Source organism: Coturnix japonica, chromosome 4 (assembly GCF_001577835.2).
Source record: "Coturnix japonica isolate 7356 chromosome 4, Coturnix japonica 2.1, whole genome shotgun sequence".
NCBI lineage: Eukaryota > Metazoa > Chordata > Aves > Galliformes > Phasianidae > Coturnix > Coturnix japonica.
Window position 1 is genome coordinate 61,907,658 of NC_029519.1, and position 20,993 is coordinate 61,928,650.

General features: G+C 40.5%; 1 protein-coding gene across 12 annotated transcripts in view; it reads right to left on the bottom strand.

Annotated features, from left to right (window-relative positions):
• Positions 1 to 20,993, bottom strand: part of LIMCH1 (LIM and calponin homology domains 1) — a 153,388-nt gene that overhangs the window by 84,934 nt on the left and 47,461 nt on the right. For 11 of the 12 annotated variants that reach the window (XM_032444096.1, XM_032444102.1, XM_032444103.1 and 8 more), the window contains 2 exons: positions 10,836 to 10,906; positions 530 to 599 (listed from right to left, as the gene is read on the bottom strand). In XM_032444096.1, coding sequence (XP_032299987.1) covers positions 530 to 599; positions 10,836 to 10,906 — 141 coding nt within the window. Of the gene's footprint in view, positions 1 to 529; positions 600 to 10,835; positions 10,907 to 20,993 lie in introns of those variants that run through there. The other variant, XM_032444101.1, reaches the window with a different exon arrangement.

The window sequence follows — 20,993 nt, forward strand, 5'->3', positions numbered from 1 at the left end:
GACCTCCTGAGCACCAGAACCAGCTGGAGTGAAGTGCCTTAAGGTGCAGAATCAGCCCACAGGTTGTAAGCACCTTCTTTGTGGCCTTCCTTGCTCCTACAGATTATGGGCAACTTTATTTCACCCTTCAAGTCAATGAGAGAGACATGAAATAGTTCTCTAGGCAGCCCTGCAATGAATGCTACCTGCAGACCATGGGATTCTGAGGAAAAGGCAGATGAGACAAAATACACAAACACATTTGCCTTTCTTTCCAAAAAGGTATCTTCTTGTGGTCACCATTTGAAAAACATGCAAGTGAGACAGCACGTAACCAAGATAATTTCCTTCTAAACATACAACCTCCCTCTTGAGAACTTTCCACTTCTGGAAGAAAAAGACAGGAAGGTCTACAGTATACTGCACTGTTCAGGTTTCAGTAAGTCAGGGAATCTGAATTACAGAAATAATTGCTATCTAAATCACACAGTCACGAAACCAAAGTGCAAAAGCAGCAGGGAAAGATTTTTTCTCCATTTGATATACTCACCAAACCTGCAATGGGGGTTGGTAGTCTATTGATCTTCTTGACCAGTCCTGGCTTTATTGCGTTCAGCAACCTGTTATGAGAAAGGTGTATTTATGAGTTCTAAGTCACAAAACCCAAATTATCAAATACTTGTTCCCAGCATATAAATATTTCAGTACAGCTGTAAGAGATTCTTCCCATTGTCTTCTCCTGCAAATGCACATATGTACCTCAAGTTCCATCACTGAAAAGAAGGAAAGCCAGAAAGAAAAACGCCCTCAGTATTTCAAAGAAGGATAGTCTGATGGTTTTGACACTGCAGGGTGAGGCATTTTCATCATAACCTCCTCTTGTAACAAACCGTGTTTCCCTGTCACTCTTCTCCCAAATGAAAATCTCATGCTTTTTATCCAAGGGCTGAAAATTCCATCTCAACCATTGAGAAAAAAATAAATAAATTATTAGATCAAGACAATCACTTCAAATTTAAGATCTTGAAAGAGATCAACAAAAGGGAGTGTGTTTAAAACTGTCCGAGTACCCACAATGAAAAGGAAGGAATCTCCCACTCTGCTGACACTCCATCCATTCAGAAACCGCCCTTTCCAGCAGCCTACTGTAACCACGAGTGGCAAAGAATACAATGTAAAATTGTATAATATAATATATTATATAGCTTTCTCGAATATATATATATAATATATAGCATTCGAGAAAGCTGAGGTATAAATTATATATATATATATATATATATATATATATATATATATATATATATCTTTTTTAAAATCTTTTTGCAGGTAAAAACAGTAGCTCAACCTCATAAAAATTGCTGTACTGTTCCCCACTGCTGCTTATGATAAAATCTGGAGCTCTCACATGCTAGGAAACAAACAGTGAAAGAATATACTTCATATACAAAAACCCAACCTTTTCTTTTTCTTTAACCTCTTGATACATAGAATAGCACAGAAAGAATAATACATCTCTTTTTCTATGATCATAATTTTTTATTCGAGAGAGGACAAACAAAAATTACTTCATTTTCCCCAAATGCACAAACTTGTTTTTCAGACTTGCAAAGCAGCAGTCCTATAAAGTAGTAATTTTTCATTCAGCTGCTGCAACAGGCAATGTAAGATTTCTTTTCCTTCATGGCACTACTTGAATACTCTAGTTCTGTGTGTGTCTAGTTCTAGTTGTGACTTATGTTGTACCTATTCTGTCTGAAGGAAAAAATATTTATTACAAAAACATCCAATTTTCTTTATTACTAATATGTGAATATACCAGGCACAATAACACATACTGCAAGAGCCTATTAAATGCCATAAGCAACAACAAAAAGTAAAATAACGAGGCCTTAATGGAAACCCCAAAGTCAAATCCCATTCCCAGTAAACTTTCCGACTGGTGTGTACAGGATTCCCTGTCAGATATGGGGGAGGGGTAAGACGAGAGGAAGGAAAAGAGTAGGGAATAAACAACACTTTAGATCACTGTTTGGAGTCTGAAGTGGGAGGAAATGGGCCAGGGCAGGATGGAAAAGCCTGAGGAAGAAAGGTCTCTATTATTAAAATGTTTACCTCCTGTTGGAAACATCTCTAAATGGTCTGGCACTAAAACCTCCAGGACTGGCCCACTGCAGAACGTGCCAAAGGCAGATTTCTTCCAGACCAGTCTGGCTGCTTCTAAATTATTGCCTCATCTAGAGCAACAGTCCTGATGCCAAAACACTGAGTGTCGCCAGCTCGCCCAGCCACCAGCCTGGCTGAGAAGCTGCGCTGTTTACACAGTGTCACGGTGTCAGCCCTCAGTCCTACAGTCACTATCTGCTCGTTTCTCCAAGAGAGCTCCCAAATACACCTCTTCATACACAGACCAACACACGCAAACTCATTTTTTCTGTGCTGTCTGGACTCATATAGAGCCTCTGTCTTGATACGTGAAATTCTACCAACTCCAGCAAGTTTCTGTGGAAACACAGAGCCAACAAAATACCCATCCAGACTGCACTGCAGATTTGGCCTAAGGCCCTCAGCAATGACCCAGGGGTAAATCTTACTGTTGGGAAAACCCTTTCTGATGCACACCTTCCTATGGCAGCCCCTTTCCAGCCCTGCCACAGCAGCAGCTCCAGGCATTGTCATGCTCCCAGCCCTCACCCTAGGTGCATTCATAGGTGAAGACATGACCCCCAGGGAACAAATTCACAGAAGAGAGAATTTTTGCTGCCTAACCCTTCCTACAGCCCCACTACATTGGCTCCATTTGCAGGCCCTCTACAGCTACAGTTCTTGGCCATGCCACTCTCCCAGCCATAGCCCTGACCATATCTGTGTGAGCTGATTTGTTTATACATATTTGCTGCTTGCAGTACTTTCCCTTCCACTCAAATAAGATGTTGTAAAAAAGCCACTAGAACCCCTCAGAAACCATGGCAAATGGTACCTGGCAAAGCACTGTTCTAGCTAATGGACTACAGGCATCCAGGATGAGACAACATGACTTTTACCAGAAGCAAGTATTTCTTCTGCACTTAACTGCACAGCAAAGCTAGATGACTGCACTACAGGCATCTACAGACAGGGGAAGAATTCCGTCATCTGTTGTCCAGCCATATGGGTCGTCTCTGAAGATGTTATGAGATAATATCCTTCCCCTCCCCCAGAAGAGACAAAACAACTTCACAGTATTCTGTCAGAATAAATGTTGTGGGAACAAGGTAGAATCCATCAGCTTCCACATCAGTTGTAACACGTACACAGTATTCTATGCTTTCTTTTCACAACATTTATGTTTATTATAAAAGTTAACCATATCACTTTCATACCACAGGGGAGGAAATCAACATAACCCATGGACACATCAAGCAGCTAAGGCCCTATACCCCCAATCAGGTTAGACAAGTTAGATCCATCACTTTTGCAAGCACGTGACAAAAACAGGGACTAAAAAGTGTGTAACTGACATAACCAAAAGGAACAAATGACAAGGAAATCTCAAGAAACATTTTAACAGTGAAAGAAGCAAAAACATAGCAAAATGAAAATACATGAGGCAGAACAGTTCTTGGAAGAATTCAGGTATAATATGATGGGAAAAAAAATCCCACCAAACCCCCCCCCCCCAAAACAGCAATCCAACACAGGGTTAAACCAAAGCTCTTCAGGTTCTATATGTAAAACAGAGTCCCTGCATGCACACACCTGACCCATTACCAAGGTCCTTCAAACTCTCAGCTAGGATTTCTGTCCTGCTTTTCTGGCATTTATGCCCTTGTCCTGAGTTAAGTCAGTCCTGCTTTTCACTTCTCTCCTTAAAGCTCTCTTCCCACTTTCAACACAACATTTACACATCCATCCCATCTACCCCTTCTCTCAACTAGGCATTGACTTAGATCCTTTGGTGATAAGCTGTTAGGCACAGCTTGGTAAAACTCTGCACGGGAACAGCCTTACCTTATGAAAATAACAGGACACACAGCAATGGAAAGTTGATCCAGTCCCACTCTTAGAGGGAGAAGCTAAGTCACTTCCTTCCCCTTGTGAAAAACAGCTCTGGTACATATGGGGAGAATCAATTACTCTATTTGGTACAGTCCCCAAGGCTTGAAATTCCAGGAGATAAGGTATCTCTGCAGTAGGACAGACAGGCTGAAATCAGTACTAGCCACTGTGTGACTAACCTACTAGACCTTCCTGGGGTTGTTTATCACCGGTTAAGAATTTGAAAGGCTTCTGCCAGGAGAAGAAGGCGTTTCAGGCAACAGCTGATAAAAGATCTAATGAAAAGCACCAAGACAACTGCACATGAAATTCTTGCAAGAAAGCGTCAGTTAAGAAAATATTCAAAGGATGGCTGCCAAATCCAGCCTCCAAGAAGACTTTGCTTCTAAGAGGAAAAATTTCAGAGAATAAGCTTCAGAAATGGAAAAATGAAAGGCTGAAATGATGTGTGGTTCACAGATGAATCCAGGCTGGACGGGTATGCATCCAACAAGAGTTCTTAGCTCAAACAGCAGATCATATTCCTAAAAAGAAAAGCTGACTAATGACCTACACTTAAAGCAAAAAGGTATTTCATATTTGAGAGTTTAGGAAATCATATCCACAAAATCCTACCCACAGTAAGGAGACAATTCTCATTTTAAAATCAAGTTTTACAGACTTAGATTTTAACAATCAGCTTTTCAGATCTAGACAATTACTGGTCCAGACACTTTTAGTATTTCCGTATTATGAACTTGTGCTATATAATGGCACCTCCAACATGCCCCAAATAGTTGAAAAGATGAAGAAAACACACCATTAATCTTAAATATGAACAAACACATTGATACAGTGCAGACAACAAAAAGTCAAAAGACTTTGTTGCAAAGGAAGTGGCAAAGAAGTTTCAAAATATGGAGTCGTTCTCAAGGTCACAAAAATATTTTTGGGAAAACATTCTTGAGTGATTGCTAATGATGTCCCTGTTATTATTTATTTAGTGTCAGATGAACAAGGTGCTTTTTTAACATGCAAGACAGAACTGCCTTTGTCATATAAAGGCCTCACAGTCCAGTCTGATAAGTGAAAGGAGAATAAATAACTATGCAAACCAGTAGGACTAAGAAAAGTCAAGCCAAATACAGCATAACATGGTCTATACTCTGCCAACTAGAAATAGGAATAAGAGTTGTTGCAAAGCGGCTCAAGAAAGGCAACAGGGAAGATTGTGCCTTCACAAGGATTATTTATACAGAACCTACCGCCACAATGAATGACATGTAGAACATCTCATGTACCTACAGAATTTACAACTCCCCCTGTTATAAGGTGGCAGTAAGAGTGGTTAATTACCCGAAGTATTCATTCAAAACAAGCTCTTAAACATGTGCTCTTGGAAAGCTGAAACCTCTCACAGGATCACCTTGTTTTGCACTTCAGCAAAACTCAGTTTGAATGGATCAGTGTTCCAGAGCCTCCTGCTCTGTCAATCACAAAATTGCTCTGGAAAAACCCCACTATTTAGTCTGCTGAGATGCATATATTTTCTTAACATAGTTTCAAAGACAGGCCATTTTAATCATACTTGAGCATGCCCCTCAATGGCCATTCTCTCCTTCTCATGCTAAACATTATGGTCCACATCACCCTTGACCCCTCAACCTAAGCTATACTAATTAGTAGATCGTCATCTTAACATCGCAGTAAAACTTAAAGATGAAAAACTCTGGGTTCATATAAAACTGTTTCAGATGTCCTCACATGAACCTAAATCTCAATGCTTAATGAGCCTTGGGGCCCATCTCTCTAAATTGGAGCCATGCCAAATCCACGATGCTGATTATGTTTTGGCTTTACAATATGCTGCCTGAAAACTGCAGGAGAACACCAATCCCTTCTTACCTTGAGGCATGGGTCACATTAAAGATTTCAAGTACGCCTGTGAAACTCAAATACCTTCTTGGCTTCCAGGAATACCAAATTCAAACAAAACTTAATTAAGCACGAGTACCTGCATTTTACACTGTACAGCTGAGTGCTGTATTGATGCCAGGCTCTTACCACTGACAGATAAGTAAAATGACATACCAAAATCCTACAATCTACAAAGGCAACTGCATACTTATTTTCCCCAGGTTTCCATAAGAAGTAGAGCAATTTTAAATAAAAGACATTAGCTTGCAAGAAGAATCTGATTCTTAAAGCGCCAAAATGAAATACTACACATTCAACTAAAGCTGCTCTGAAGTAAGGTTCCACACCTAACACTACCATTGACTCAAAACCAAAGTTTTTCTATTCCATAGCATTATACTTGCACTGATTTGGCGTATATCCAGCTTTTACTGAAAACAGCATTCATGCCAGCCCAAAGCTTGGTCAGATGCATGATAGCCATGATGCAAGCCTTAAGAAAGCCTGCTCTCTGAGAATAAGCAGCTCATTCATCACCAGAGACATAAAGAACACAAGCCAAGGAGATTTCTTATTTATGGAAGAAAATTATTCTCATGACAGAGTAAATGATAAATTCCATTAAGTAGTTCTTAATCGCAATCACTTTCAGCTCATGCACGTTTCTAATCACACTTCATTTTTGCCTTAATTACTATTCAAATAATCTATTTTATTTATTTATTTATTCATTTCAAATTTAAAAGTACAAGAAAGATTGCAGGCTTTTTTAAGGGCATGCATGATTGAAGGGAAGGGCCCTTCCTGGACATTTTCTTGCATAAGGATAAAATTTTTCCTTCCACTCACTATATATAAGCAACTTCATCCAGACTAAGAGCAATAAACCACCATTATATTTGCTCTTTCACAAAACAGAGAAAATTTTATAGCATCAGAGTGCTAACTAAACCCAATAAACACTGTTTCTGCCCATTTTACTAAGCTACATAACGTTTTGTAGAGTAGTACATAGTGAATGCCTTAGGGGGAAGAAAAAAAAAAGGAAAAAACTTTAGGAAAATGCTCATAAAAGGGTATCCAGAATTTCACATGCAAGTGGCACCTATGTTTGATCATATATGTTTATTACTCCTTCACTTTTATGCATTAACACCATGGCTTTCCAAGGTATGAAGTTAAATTTTTGTTAGCACTTATTATGGCTGCATTTACTGCTATTAACTGATTCACTCACAGACATAAAGCGGACACGCAGATAATCTGTTCTACATACAGAATCTGTGTTATCACCTCCTAGCAGGACACTGCTTAACTTCAATGCCAAGTCAAATCACTGGTGCAGATATATGAACATGGATTTGCTTTGAGTTGAAGCCCTTTCTCTACAGTCCACATCCCAACTGTTGCTACTCATTTAGAACTTTACCTCTTGGTCCGACTCCTTCAGTAGAGTCTTGTTATCACTGGTACAAACTTACAGTGTGGCTGGACTTCTCATACCACTTGATTCTGGAGAAAGCTTTAGAGAAAGTATGATGCCAATTGCTCATCAATAAATGCTTCCTGTTATATTTCTCAATTTACTAGGGACTTTCACCCTTTGTGTGTCGTATCATCAAGGCAAGTAAATAACTTGGATTTTGCAAATCTTGCATCCTCTCTAACTGCTGAATGCTGAATGTGAAAGTAGAAAACTTGCAGGAGGACAGGGCAATAAGAGGTACTAAAGTATCAGTACAGCAGGTGAAAGGAGAACGCATATACTTTTCCTGTTGCAGTTAACCATCATTCAGATGCCTGAATCTACAGCATAGCAACACCTGCAATATCAAACTAATTTATTCTTCAGTAATTCTAGCTTCTTACGATAGCTGGGTCAAACCTTAACATCAAATCTACATAGCAGCAACAAAATAGAACAAACCACGTAACCAAAAGAAAAAGAACGTGCCAGAGCAGAAATCGGTATTTCTTGAGGTATTTGTTGCTGTTGGTTTTGTATTCTTCCATCAAATAGTTTCCTGTCATGTCCCCAGCAGGGCACATTTACCCACACATGCAGAGTGCAGCCAGGAAGCTCCTCAGTCTTCACATATAACAATTTAATACATAAGGCAAGAACAGAGTTTGAATTGCAACTCCTAGCTATGTTGACAGCCCTTGCTGAAGTCACCATCTGTACCAATGTCAGACAGATATGCTACAGAGCCTTGAAATAAATCATTCCAGAGAAACAGAAGTGGTAGTCATTGGCTTCTAAGCACAGCTGGGTGAACAATCAGAGCTGGTACTGTCAGGGAAACTGCACAAGTGGGCTTTCAAATCCAGAAAGAAGGAAGGACTTGTGTTATTCCCATCTGTCAGCATGTAACTTCATTGCATCCTGCGTTGTTTAAATATGCTCCTGAGCTGAGCGCAATGAGCTTTAAAAGTATCATAACGAGGCTAGATCTAGATGCCAACAACCATGCAGACACTACTAGGGAATCAGGCACAAGGTCCTGCAGGTGCCTGTGGCTAACTTGAGTGTGAGGCTTCCCATTAGTTAGACTGCCAGAGCACAATGTCCCTGCCGAGAGCCCATGCTACCAGCACAGCACAGTTACGTTAGTTTTAATGTACTGAAATATGTACATGGTTGCTAGATGTGAATGAGTGATTTATAACTAGCATAATGATGTCTGCCAGAGTTTGCTACAGTAGTACCTCAAGCATTCACATCTTGGTAGTCTGCTAATAGCCAGAACCACAGCTGGAAGAGATTTATTAGTCTAGGGTTTGTCAGCACAGAAGGGAAATGCCACAAACAGCTCGTGAATGCCACTACAGGTTTTGAAATATCCCTTTAAGAAGTGCACAAAAGAAGGAAAGATTTCTGTTACTGCTCTGCTGAAAACAGGAACCTGCACTAAACAAGTGTAGGCTATAGACACTGCAACCAATTGGAGCAAGGCCTGGCATTACTGCATGTAAGGCTCCAGCAACCTGCTGCAGACAGACAAAGATGTCCCCTGGGTCATTTTGCACATGTCTTGTCCAACTGTTAGCAGACTGGATTCTGCCATGGTGCCAGCCTCTCCTCCCCTCCCTTTTTATGTACAAAAAGCCTGCAGGGTCCAGGGTTTCAGAGTCCTGGCACAGTGGCAGATTCCACCTGCTGACATTAGTTCCCAGCCTTCTAACTGCTGGGTTCCCTCAGGACTCAGGCTCACTTTCAGGCTTCATCTCAAAACACAATAATAAGCAAGAGCACTGAAAAAAGCCACCTGAAAGTCAGCACCACTCTGAGCTCAAACAAGCATCACCCACAAATGTCCAGCCATGAGCTGTCAGCTAATGACATTACCGATCATTGCTATTCCAAGGGGTTAGCTGAGACAAGTTTTGCTTCTTCCTAAAATGTCTGAGTAACAAATCAGATATTCCAGGCTAAAGGTAATGACTTCTTACTTCTTCAGAAGCCTGCAACACCTAGAATTCCTTTCTTGCCTTCAGCAGCTTCTCAGAGACGCTGAGATGCAACTTTCATTTACTTGTTGAGGTCAGCTGAGACAAAGGAGGTTGAGAGATATTGTCTGTGGTAACTTGTCTGTGTTCATCATTAGCAAGGCCAAAGTGGAAGTTATCTTGGTAATGCTCTGCAGCCTAGTAGAATTTTATCTACTAACCATTCAAAGAGCACTACGAGGTGACTTCCATTGAACACAGGGAGAGACCTTGAGTAAGAGGCAACCCTTCCATACAGAGAGATGGACACCATGATGCTCCTGAGTTTACACATCTGATCAACAAAAACAACTACTTCCCTCCTCTCAAAGCTACTCCTCAGCAAAGACATGCAACTACAATTAAACAAGATCAGTTCCTTTATGCATTTTCACACTTTAGCAGCTGAAGTTGAGGCAGATTACTTATACCTGTGAGATAGACAACAGTACTTGCACAAGTTTCAAAGCTCTTGTAAGCTACCTGCAGTTGACTTAAAGAATATTAGCTCAACCATACTACTGAAAACAATGTTCTAGTGCCTTTTGTAGTATAGAAAAACCAGTAGCTGCAGTGCTCTGGCTAAATGTCCCAGGAGATCTCACTCATAAATTCCAATATGCAGTCAGTTCTTCTGCACAAGCTTCATCTTTCTGTTGTGCAAAGGCAGTTTTTACCTACTTCACTGACAACTCTGCCTTCCCAGGGGAAGAAAATAGTACCTACATATGGTTCAGGTCAGTTCAATCTCCGAAACTCCTGACATCCTGCATGGGATTTTCAAAGAACTAGGGGCATAGAGCACACTTCCAAACATCTCTTTAAAGTCACTAGCTTTGGCATTCGAAGTCACGTGCTTTTGGAAGACTGCCAAAACACTTGCCGTTATAACCACAAAGAAAAACGTGGAGTAGTTAACTTGCATCGTCTGTCCAAAACTTACAAAACACATCATTTCCAATACACCTCCAGGTAAAATCCAGAGGACGTATAAACTTTCCAGAAACTATAAAAGTTGCTGAGTGTGTTCAGATGGTTAATTCCTGACAGTGCTTGAACCTGGCGCTGGCCCAAAACACTTCACTGGAGCGGAGACAACTGTAGACAGGTGTGGAACACCATTTGCCAATCTGTGGTTAACATCTTCAAATAAAAGGAAACCAGAAAAGCAAACACCGTTTTCACTTTACATAACTCAACTATGAAGCTGGGGTGGAGTGAGGGAAGCACTCTCTAAAACTTGCTTTCTTTAAGCCACATTTTGATTCTCACTGTAACAAAAGACCGTTGGCGCTGAAAGGATGCTACGGTGAAATAACCAGCATGCACAACATCAAAACCTGCAAAAGGAAACCAGCAATCAGACGTACCAGCTAAAGTTCATTTCATCTATAGTCAAGAATGTGTTCAAGACTAAAAACTCTGTTACTTACTCACACAGAAGAATGCCGTTTTCTAACCCAGAACGAAAGTCCTTCTCACCAAAACTTCTGCCAGTCACTTGCTGCAAAAACACAGAGGGAAACAAGGGTGGCATACATTAAAAGGTGTTCTTTCCAAGAGCAATTCATAGCATACAGATAAAGCATCTGCTGCAAAGGAAGCAGCGGAACCTGATAGGCATTGCTAGAGGGCTACATCGTGTGTATCAACCAGGTTCCTCATTCCCAGTTGACTGATCTGCTTAACACGTTGAGCAAAGTATCTGCTCTGGCCAATGCAATTACAGATTATAACAGAGCCGTTGCTTTGATATATATATACATATACAAAAGCCCAGAGATGACACTGAAGCCTTTGGAACATTTAAAAAGTTTTATTCTAAAGCACTCTGAATTTCAGAAATACTTTATTTAGACAAACTATGCATTTGTGCAATTTTGCATTGGACTTGAACTTCAGGTCTTTAATCAGTCACCTCTGTAGAATAAGCAAATCCAACCAGAAGCACTTTTGTAGCCCTCCAGACACTCCCCACAGTACTCCTTGTCATATGAAATATTGCATATCACAAAGTCAACTGTGAGAGTGAATATAAACTCAGTGGAAGCTGAAGTTTAGGCACCTACTCATCCCTGTCAAGGATGCTTATACCAGGGGGCATGTTCTGCATAATGAACTCTTAAGCTAGCCTCTGCTGCTTAGAGGCAGGCCATCAAGGAAACACCCAGTAACCCTCATGTTGCCTGAAGGTGCCAGATGCTACAGACATGATAAACACCTGTGTATGACTCACCGCCATGTTGACAATGGCTTGACACTCAGCCTCAAACCATTCTCCACATACGATGTGTTCAGGCAAAGGTAGAGAATACACATTATTACTACCAACAATTACGTAAAAATAGTTGCTATGTTTAGAGAAAGCTGAACAGGAACAAAAGAAATGAAAAGGTCTGCCTTGTTTCCAATTGTCCTCCAAGAGGTTTTTCTCCTCATCCAGCCAAAACATCTACCGGATGCTTACAGAGTTCTCATGGACTCCATCCAATCTTTCAACAAGACCCATGCTCCTGGCATTGCTTTCACCACAGAGAACAGTGGCTTGGGGATACATCTGCCTGACATACCAGCTTTCTCCTTGCTGTTCCATTCAGATACAAGACCTTCCCCTCCCAGTTTCCTGTCATAAAGACAGCAATTTATAAAAGCTGACAAGTTTGGCACTTTCCCACGGGATTAGTGCTGCACTGGCTTCACAAATGGTTGTGACTATACATAGTCTTGGACAGAGGACAACACTTTTTTTCTTTCTTTTTTAAATTGAAGTGCAAATATGAAGCCTAAAGCTTAATCGTCTGCTTACTTATAAAGATACTCTTTTTCAGTATGGTATGATATAATTCCTCCCCCAAACTGGTATGATACTTTACAAACTCTAACTCCCTCTTAAGTCAGCAATCATGTTTTATTCAAATACATATAGTAGAACAAGGCACGGGGTTGTCCTCAGATTTCAGCAGAAACCAGACAATTTGCCAGAAGGAAATGATTCCTAATCACCCAAACTATTTCTAGTCATAGAGATTCATCTCTAATCTTGATCTGCTGAGACAGAGGGAAATTGTAACAACACAACCATTTGCGTTCAGGATGAACCAGAGACTGAGCCGACATTTATTTCATGAATAGAATAAAGTACAGAATAGAAGAGAATAGGAAGAGCTCTTTCAACAAAACTCATCTCACGGAGAAAGACCTCTGTGCAGGGAAATAAAAAACAGATAGTAGGCGTTTTATTTCACTCCTTAACATAAAGCAACATCAGAAATCCCAGCTGCGGAATTTAATCTTTGCATGTGTGTTTGTTGAACATCCACCTCCACCAGGGAGCAGTACCAAAACTGTTAACACGGTTAAGTAAGAATCAACCTGCCAACAGCTATCCCATGAGTATTGCTGTCATTACTGCTGATGTAGGAGGGTTTCGTATTATGTTATCTGGTTGCATGAATAAAATCATGAAATGCAAATGCACAGCTGGAACAACAACTCTAGTGAGAGGCACAACAAGAACTGACGGCAGGTGAAGAAAGATGGGAAGGTCTAGAAACAGTGCAGGCCTGTTTAGAAAGGAACTGGATGTAAATGAGGCATCATGAGGCTTATGCCTATTCTACATGCTCCAGCTGCAGAGGGAAAACATTCATCAGCTACAAGTCTCCTGATTTAGGCAATTAACATGCATAGAATCTCAACAGATAAAGGCTAGAAACTCAAGGTAAGTGTGATGATGACATCATAAACATCAAAGATAAACCCAAAAGGAGACTGAGAGGAGCAAGACAGCTGTGTTCATTTTTTCCAGAGGAACTTAGAGCTCCGTTTCCTGGCACGTGCACACACACATATATGCATTATTATGCATGGAAAACATGTGCTTCCATGATATTACAAAACTGCTGCACGCTTCACAGGCCTACATTAATATTGTGAATATGATCTCAGCACAGTTCTGTTCCCACCAGATTACCTTTTTACAGTGACTGCTGTAAGCAGCACTGATATATGTGCCACTGCTGCTGAGCTTTTTTGCCAAGCTTTACTGGAAAGAAGAAAGCTACACATCTGCAACCATGTCCACAAAAACCAATAATGGAGGATCACACTTCTAGCCCACCAGCTTTCACACTACAGAGAACTGATGTTCAGAACTGAAACATATCACAGGTATGGACAAACACACTTTGGCAGCCCCAGGGAAAGCAAGATCCAGTGATGAGTTCCTTACTCACTGCTGCAATGTCAGCAGATTGTAATTCTCTGCAGTGCAGGAGCCCAAAAGTTCTAAGCATCTTAAAAGGACAAAACACAGCTGTACCTTGCGAACAAGTCCTAAAGAAAAGCCTGGCACTTTAAATTAAAGTTCTATAAGGCTGATAGGAAGAGTTGTCTTTCTGTATCATACTGTAATGCAAAAACAGAACAGAAGTGAAACAATATGCTTATTACTGTGTTTCATTTATGTGAGGATGGATTCTTTTCTTTTCTTTTTTTTTTTTCCATCATCTGGATAATATTTTCCTCTCTAAAAAGCTGCAAGCATCTGCAAACAGAGCCATTATTCCACTGCCGGATGTGTTTCTCAGATTCACCACCACTTAGCAACCCAGAAAAGTAAACCTAAAATCAATAAAATAAGTTATTACAAAAGGAGTATTAGGAGACTAAACCACAGCAGGCTGACTATCACAAGCTTAGGCAACAATTTCAGTATGTATTTATACACAGTAACACTTCTTATATACATCACTGTTGCTGATTAACTCCTTTGTTCTTTGCAGCTATGCTTGCCACTAAATCTATGTCATATTGTGCGGCTGTCATCCAGCCACTAACCAGTGCCGTATTACACAGCTCTATTTTCACCAAGCTTCAGTTCATATTGTTTTCCTTCCTTGCACTTGGTATTGCTGCTAGTGCTCCGTAAGACTGAGCCTGCAAAGCCTCTAGTGTCAAAACAGCTTAAGGGCACTAAAAAGAAAGGTGTCAAATTAGCAGATGATGTCCTCAGGTGAAATGTATGTCAGCCAACAAGATACCAGTAGATGAATAACACTAGGTCAACCATGGACAACACTCTGAAAATAGCTAGCTTGATTTTCTATGTGTGTATCTGAAAACAGCACATAAAGCAGTGAACAAACATACAGACACAGCAATGAGAGGTCTTTGTTACTCGTTACACTTTTGGGAGTTTACAAAACATAACAGCAAAGAACAGAAGGTTTTCAAGACATTTGGTGGGCTCTTCAATTCTTTCTATATAAGTGCACTGCATTTCCATTTTGTACAATCTTTTTCTTCCTCCCATATCAATTATAAGTAAAAAGTCCACCCTGCCACACAACTAGGATACATACTACCTTTATTTCAGGGAGGTGTGAAAATAAGGCTTGAACTGTAACAATCACAAGTGTGTAAATAAGATGCACTGGATCACATAAGCAACACGAGTCACCAACAGATAATGTACAGCTGTTTTTCAGATATCAGTCAGGATAAGGCACTTCCAGAGTAATAAATTCCTACCTCCTCATTTCCAGAATTACATCTGAGCTAGAAAGACAAGTATGCAAATTAAATTCCTCCTTTATATAGCATAGACAAGAGATTTCTGAACTAAACAACACTGATGAAGTTAAAGTCTGCTTTGTATTTGTGCACAAGAACTGTATGGAAGGACAGCTTTCATTAGCTCCTGGTTCTGACAAGTTTTACTCTGCTGGTAGAACTAAACACTGTGCAACATCATGGTATGAGCTCTCTCTCTCTACTCAAGAGCACAGGGATTTAAATTGCTACAACATAAGCCAGTTCTAAGCAGCTATATATAAAAAACATGAGGAAACCAGACGTCAGCAAAGAAACGTGGAGACTGCATGAACAGAGAGAAACACATCCTGGTCCAGGTGTATTTATCTTCCAGCATCACAACAAGCTTCACAGGGCTGTACAGTGTAGAGGTAGTTTACTATCAAATCAATAAAAGGGTGAACCACTTAAGTATCTTTGGTGTAGATTTCTGGACAAAACCAGCATGAGATCAGAGTGGTGAACGCAACCGTAAGTGAACCACCTGAAATGTTGTGCTACAGAGGTCTGAAATTTAAAGAATGCAGGGGAATAAGAACTCACACCTGAGTAGTAAGATTAATCTGTAAAGAAAGCACTTCATATCATTTATCTTCAGATCTCCCACTTCTTGGTTACAGAAGTTTAACTGCAATTTGCAAAGTTAACTGGCCATTCTGAAGTCTCCTTTGTTCTCCCTTGCTATTACACCCTCGATCCATTCTTTGAAGTGACAAAGAGCTGACTTGCTCTTTATCACACTTTATAGGGATTCTGTTTCTCATAGTAACAATAGGGTAAAATATAGGAAATCATATTTTCCTCTAATTGCTTTAAAATGCCCTCTGTCACCACAGTGCTATCAGCTGGGTTAGATGACAGACTGGTGTCAACATTCAGCATGAAAGAACAATAGCCACTGACACAAACAAACTCCCAGCCTCTTCAGTGGAAGCAGTTCTAAATCCTCATAAACGGACACATATTTATATTTAAGGTGCACACAAAAAAGAATAGGTTCACTTAGCACTTCATTTAGGGAACCTGTCAAAAGAAATACAGGGGGAAAAAAAAGTAAAACAAGCTCCCACTCCATCCCTACTCCTCCTATTAAACCTTTAGAGAAAGATAACAGATCTCCGCTTATGCTCAAGACAAATCACAAGGTGACTCTGATGACCACAGGCCAGCCCTGTTTTGGTGACTCAGGCCTTGAGTTTATTGGATCTCTGACAACACCTCCTTGTTGTTTTGGAGCACACCAGGAGAGATCTGCCTCTGAACATCTGCCCTATAGCTCTGCACACTGAATGGCCAAGGCAAAATGAGAGAAGACAACTGCAGGTGAATGAGGTTTACTACTGACAGTAATGCACAGGCATCCTCCTATTCCCATTAGCATATAGCACTGCATCAGCAACTATTACCTACCTGAGGCTTTAAAGTTAAGGCCAAGAAGGTTTTGATCTCACTAATTCCACTCGTCACCAAGGCTTCCTGTACTAAAGTTCTTCATTTGTAATACAAGCATTATACATATGGAGTTGCCATACATTGTTTGGATTTATGATCACACTGATCTGTGCACATCTCTGCCAGGACATCTGGTAGTACAATCCCAGTTGGCTGGCAAACTGCTACGCAGGGCTAAAATTTCATGGTAGAGTAAATTGGGCAGGCTCCCTTTTTCATCTCCCTAAGTCTGTTTGTATACATGCTTAGGTGATTTCCAAATGTGTCAGCCTTCCCTTAGGGGCAGGGTGAGACAGAAAATGTTCATTAAGTATTGAATATTTTGTGGAGAAAAAGAGCAAAGAGCAGCAGGAGAGAACTTAAAAGCAATTTCATTTCAATCAGTGGTTAAATTTAGGGCTCTTTTTATAGGTTAAAACAATAAAAATAAGGCATCTGTGAAAAAAAGAGAAACATTATTTCCTGCACTGTAGGATCCATCATCTGTTTCTAAGTTGTAATACTTTTTAAAGAAGGAGGAGTTGCAGGCTTTTGCATGGATTTACCAGGCAGGTGTTTATCCTCCTCCTTTCTTTGGGAGAATAAGGAGGAATTAAGTGTTATTTCAGGAGAATGACTTTTATTTGATAGTAGCAGCATCGTACCATAACGATACATCCTGTAGCTCTGCACTGCTTTCTTTAAGAACAAAAAGCCCACATGCATGTGAGAGGAGCAGAGACCAGGACTAGCACACCATGGAGACCAAACAAGTGCAACAGCACCAAACAACAATGTAGGATGAACACTGGTGCAAAGCCCTCATTAAAGCTCATCCCAACCATTCCCACAGAGCCAGGCCTCACTCCTGCGCCTACAGGAGGGCTCCCTCTTGGCTGCCGACTAGGTAAATAGAGACACCATTTCTTATGGCCCACTGTACTTCAGGGCAAACCAGTCCTTCTTGGAGGCTGCACCTTTGAAGGGAAGAGGAGCAGATGACGAATAATTAGTAGCTCTCACAAACACCTCACAGGTTTACCTTTCTCCAGGGTCTTGTTATTTTCTTACTGAACCAGGCTAAACAGTCTGCTCATTGGAAAATGAAAGGCCGATAAAAGTTACAACAAATTTTCCTACTTCTTTATATTATGATTCCCTGAGACTTGCCAGTACAAACACCTGCACTGCTGTGCTATTGTTCCTCTTTTGATGAATGCAGACAAAATAAGTCCATATAGGCAACTACGCCCCAAATCAATAGCCATTGATTTCAACTTCATTGTTTCCTTAGTATGATATTTGTTGAAGCTGGAATCAGTGCTGATAGAAAGAGAACTCAAGCTCTGGCTACTCGGTGTAGCTCTTAGTCTAAATGACTGTTTGTTTGGTTGTTTTTTTTTTATCAAATCAGACAAAGTCTTTTTTAGCAAAGGCCTGGAGACATTTTTTTCCTTTGCCTAAGGTTGATTACAGCAGCAGCTAACCAACAAAACAGGAAATCAGGCGTCTGGGCATCACTGAAGAAGCAAGGAACTAGAAGACAAAACCCAAACCTGCACCCATTCAACTCCCCCTTTCCAGCTACGGAATCTCACAGCAGCAAATCCACAGATGCTTGAAAAAAAACACTTGTACAGGATTATCTATGCTGCATCATCTACATGCTGAAATAAAAAAATCTGCTGATAAAATCCTCTATTCTGTCTCCTCCAGCTTGAAGAGAACTTAGAACTTTAAACACCTCTGATTCAGGGCTGTCTGACAACTTATTACAGCTGGAGAGACAGAGCAAGAACTCAAGCAGCAGATTCCAAACTGAACTCAATGTCTCTGCCTCAAAGCAATGAAGAGAGGCATTCACTGCAATATCTAGATTTGTTAATCACCCCTTCACACTGCTATTTTATACTACCAATGCATTTATGTTTTACTGGTCTGCTGCCTCTTGGACAAACAACTATTAGACACCAATGTGTTGCCTTGTGCCAGGAATGTGTAGTTTCAAGATTGCACGCATTAGAAGCCAGACAGACAGGAACACTAGAAGCCACAAGTACAACTTTTCATTAGACACTGTCAACTGACAGACTGCAAAATTCAGTAATTACTGTGTATTCACAATGAAAAATGCCTGTCAAGAGACACTAGTTTTTTTTTTTGTTTTTGTTTTTTTTTTGGAGAAATTAGGTGCTCACTTGAGCCAATCATTACAGAATTTAACCAACCATTTAAAGATGACACTATGCCTTTAAGTCACATAGAGACTCTGGAATGCCACGGATGAGCCTCACTAGGCACCAGTCTACCTTGAAGCTTTTAAAGTCATATCAAGACAAGTCCATATGTAAACTGCCCCATTTACAGTCTGTACAATTTAAATATATATATATATAAAAGTATAGCTCGGCAAGACATTTAAAGATCTGGTTCTGCAGACAAGCCTAGAGCAGGCAAAGCAAGAAACTGCCTATGGGAAATAAGTCATTTCACACAGACAGTGCTGAAAAGCATGATTTTATCTACTGTCAAGAGTAACTGCAAAACTCTGCTTCTTCCAAACAAAAAAGAGAGAGGAAAACCGTCAGGCTTCTGAGCGCGCTATCTCAGCTCCTTGGATGTTCCCTCCAGACTCTGGATCATCACCCGGCACATTTTCCAGCAGGAATGGAACTGCATGCCATAACTTTACAGTCATGTGCAAACAAAAATGCAGAGCTACCAGCTTCTGAACAGGAAAAATAAAGAAATTTCAAACCACAGAATGCAGAAAAATGATCCACTTTCCTACAGAAAGAAGAATAACCTTAATTTGGTCGTATGCGTTTGAGGTCTTCTTTAATAACCTTTTGGAAGTAGATTTATTATGAAATTAAGTGAGCTTCTGTTCCTGCCTCCACAGAGACAAGTTAAGGAAAAGCATTTACCCTCTGAATGATATTCCAGCTTTAAGCACCATTTGGCCACCAGGCCAGGGTGGAGTCAGGCTCACAGTGCTGACAGAGCAGAGAGGACCTATGGCAGACAGCACCCCAGCCTCACAAATGGACACAGTCACACAGGGACTGAGCACGTCAGGCAAAGCTGGGTGATGCTAACAAGGTCCACCTGCAGCCTCAGGAGTGGCAAAGTGATAACAGAACAGAACAGCTAGAATCAACCAAACCATTTGGGCAAGTCTTTCCCAAAGCTATTATGATTCAACACTAAACTTTATTGACTCATGTAGAAATAAAGTACTTTAGGATTTCAAATGCCAGAGTGCTCTTTGTAATCACACTTCCAAGATCAGAAGTTGGCTTGAACAAAACTAAGAAGCAGAATCTCCTTTTCTCCCATCCTGCAACAATTATTTATCTCCCCTCTGCTCTCCCTGTAGTTCCATACTCCTTTCCCAAGCGAAGAATGTTAGACCTATCTTTCAGCACATCACTCCCCCAGGAGCGGACCCTCTTGTAGAGTGTAATGTGCACTAGGCCTGAAAGCCATTTTTCATTCATCCTGTTTAGCTGGAAGAGGACAGTTATTTGTAGACATTTATAGAGCTTTCCTCTAAGTGTAATTCGTAAATCTGTATCATTGTCCCTCTGCAATGATAAACACACCACTGATAGACCCAGAGCATCAAATCAAGATACATTTAAAGGCTGCCCGTGAGATACAAAACAGCAACACTACACACTACACACAGGGTAGATTGCTGCTATTTTCTCTCCTGCTGCTCCAGATACAGGGAGTCTTTGTTTGGAGGACACCGAGAACAGAGCGAGAAAGGGAGCAGGATTGATGGTGCTTACAACAATAACAAACACTGCTCTTTTCCATTACAGGAACACCTGCTGCCTCCATCAGTTCAACTCATCCATTATGCAGCACGCTTGTAGTTACGGCTCCAGAAGCAGCAGCTTCGAAGCCATGACAAACCCAGACAGAAGAGCAAGAAACAAACAAGCAACACTGCACTATCAAATAAATGAGTAACATGATTTTCTTTGTTGTGTGAAACAAATGCTAGGAACAATCAGATTAAGCATCTGGTTCAAATACAGACAGGAGCAAAAGAAACTGCCTTCAACAAAGTTCATTTATTTAGCCTTGTAGCTAGTCAATTCCTGAAAAGAGAAGAAAACCCAACAGCTATTTTAATTGCTGTTACTTTTATTTTTACTGTTAGTGGAAGCCATGTAAGGTCTTAAATGGATTGAAAGGAATGCAATTATTTCACTGTAATGCCTTAATAGTGGAAAAGGTGCCTATTAGAACATGCTTAACATTTCCAACTTAAACAGTAAGAACTGAAAGTCTCAAAACATTTGCCACATTTCTACAATTCAAAAAATCTCTGGAATCAGCCACAGTCCTGTCAGAAATCAGACTTGTCTCATGAACGTCCTCATGCTTCTTCTATACCACCAATCCATCGGACCTCACTTGAGCCAACAGGGCAAATCCACAACTACACTGAACATTCAGCACTGGAAGAATCCAATCTTGAAAGGTACCTTTAAATTATAAGGGCTGGAAAGCAAAGCAGTTTTCAGAATTAATTCACAATTTCCATCTGT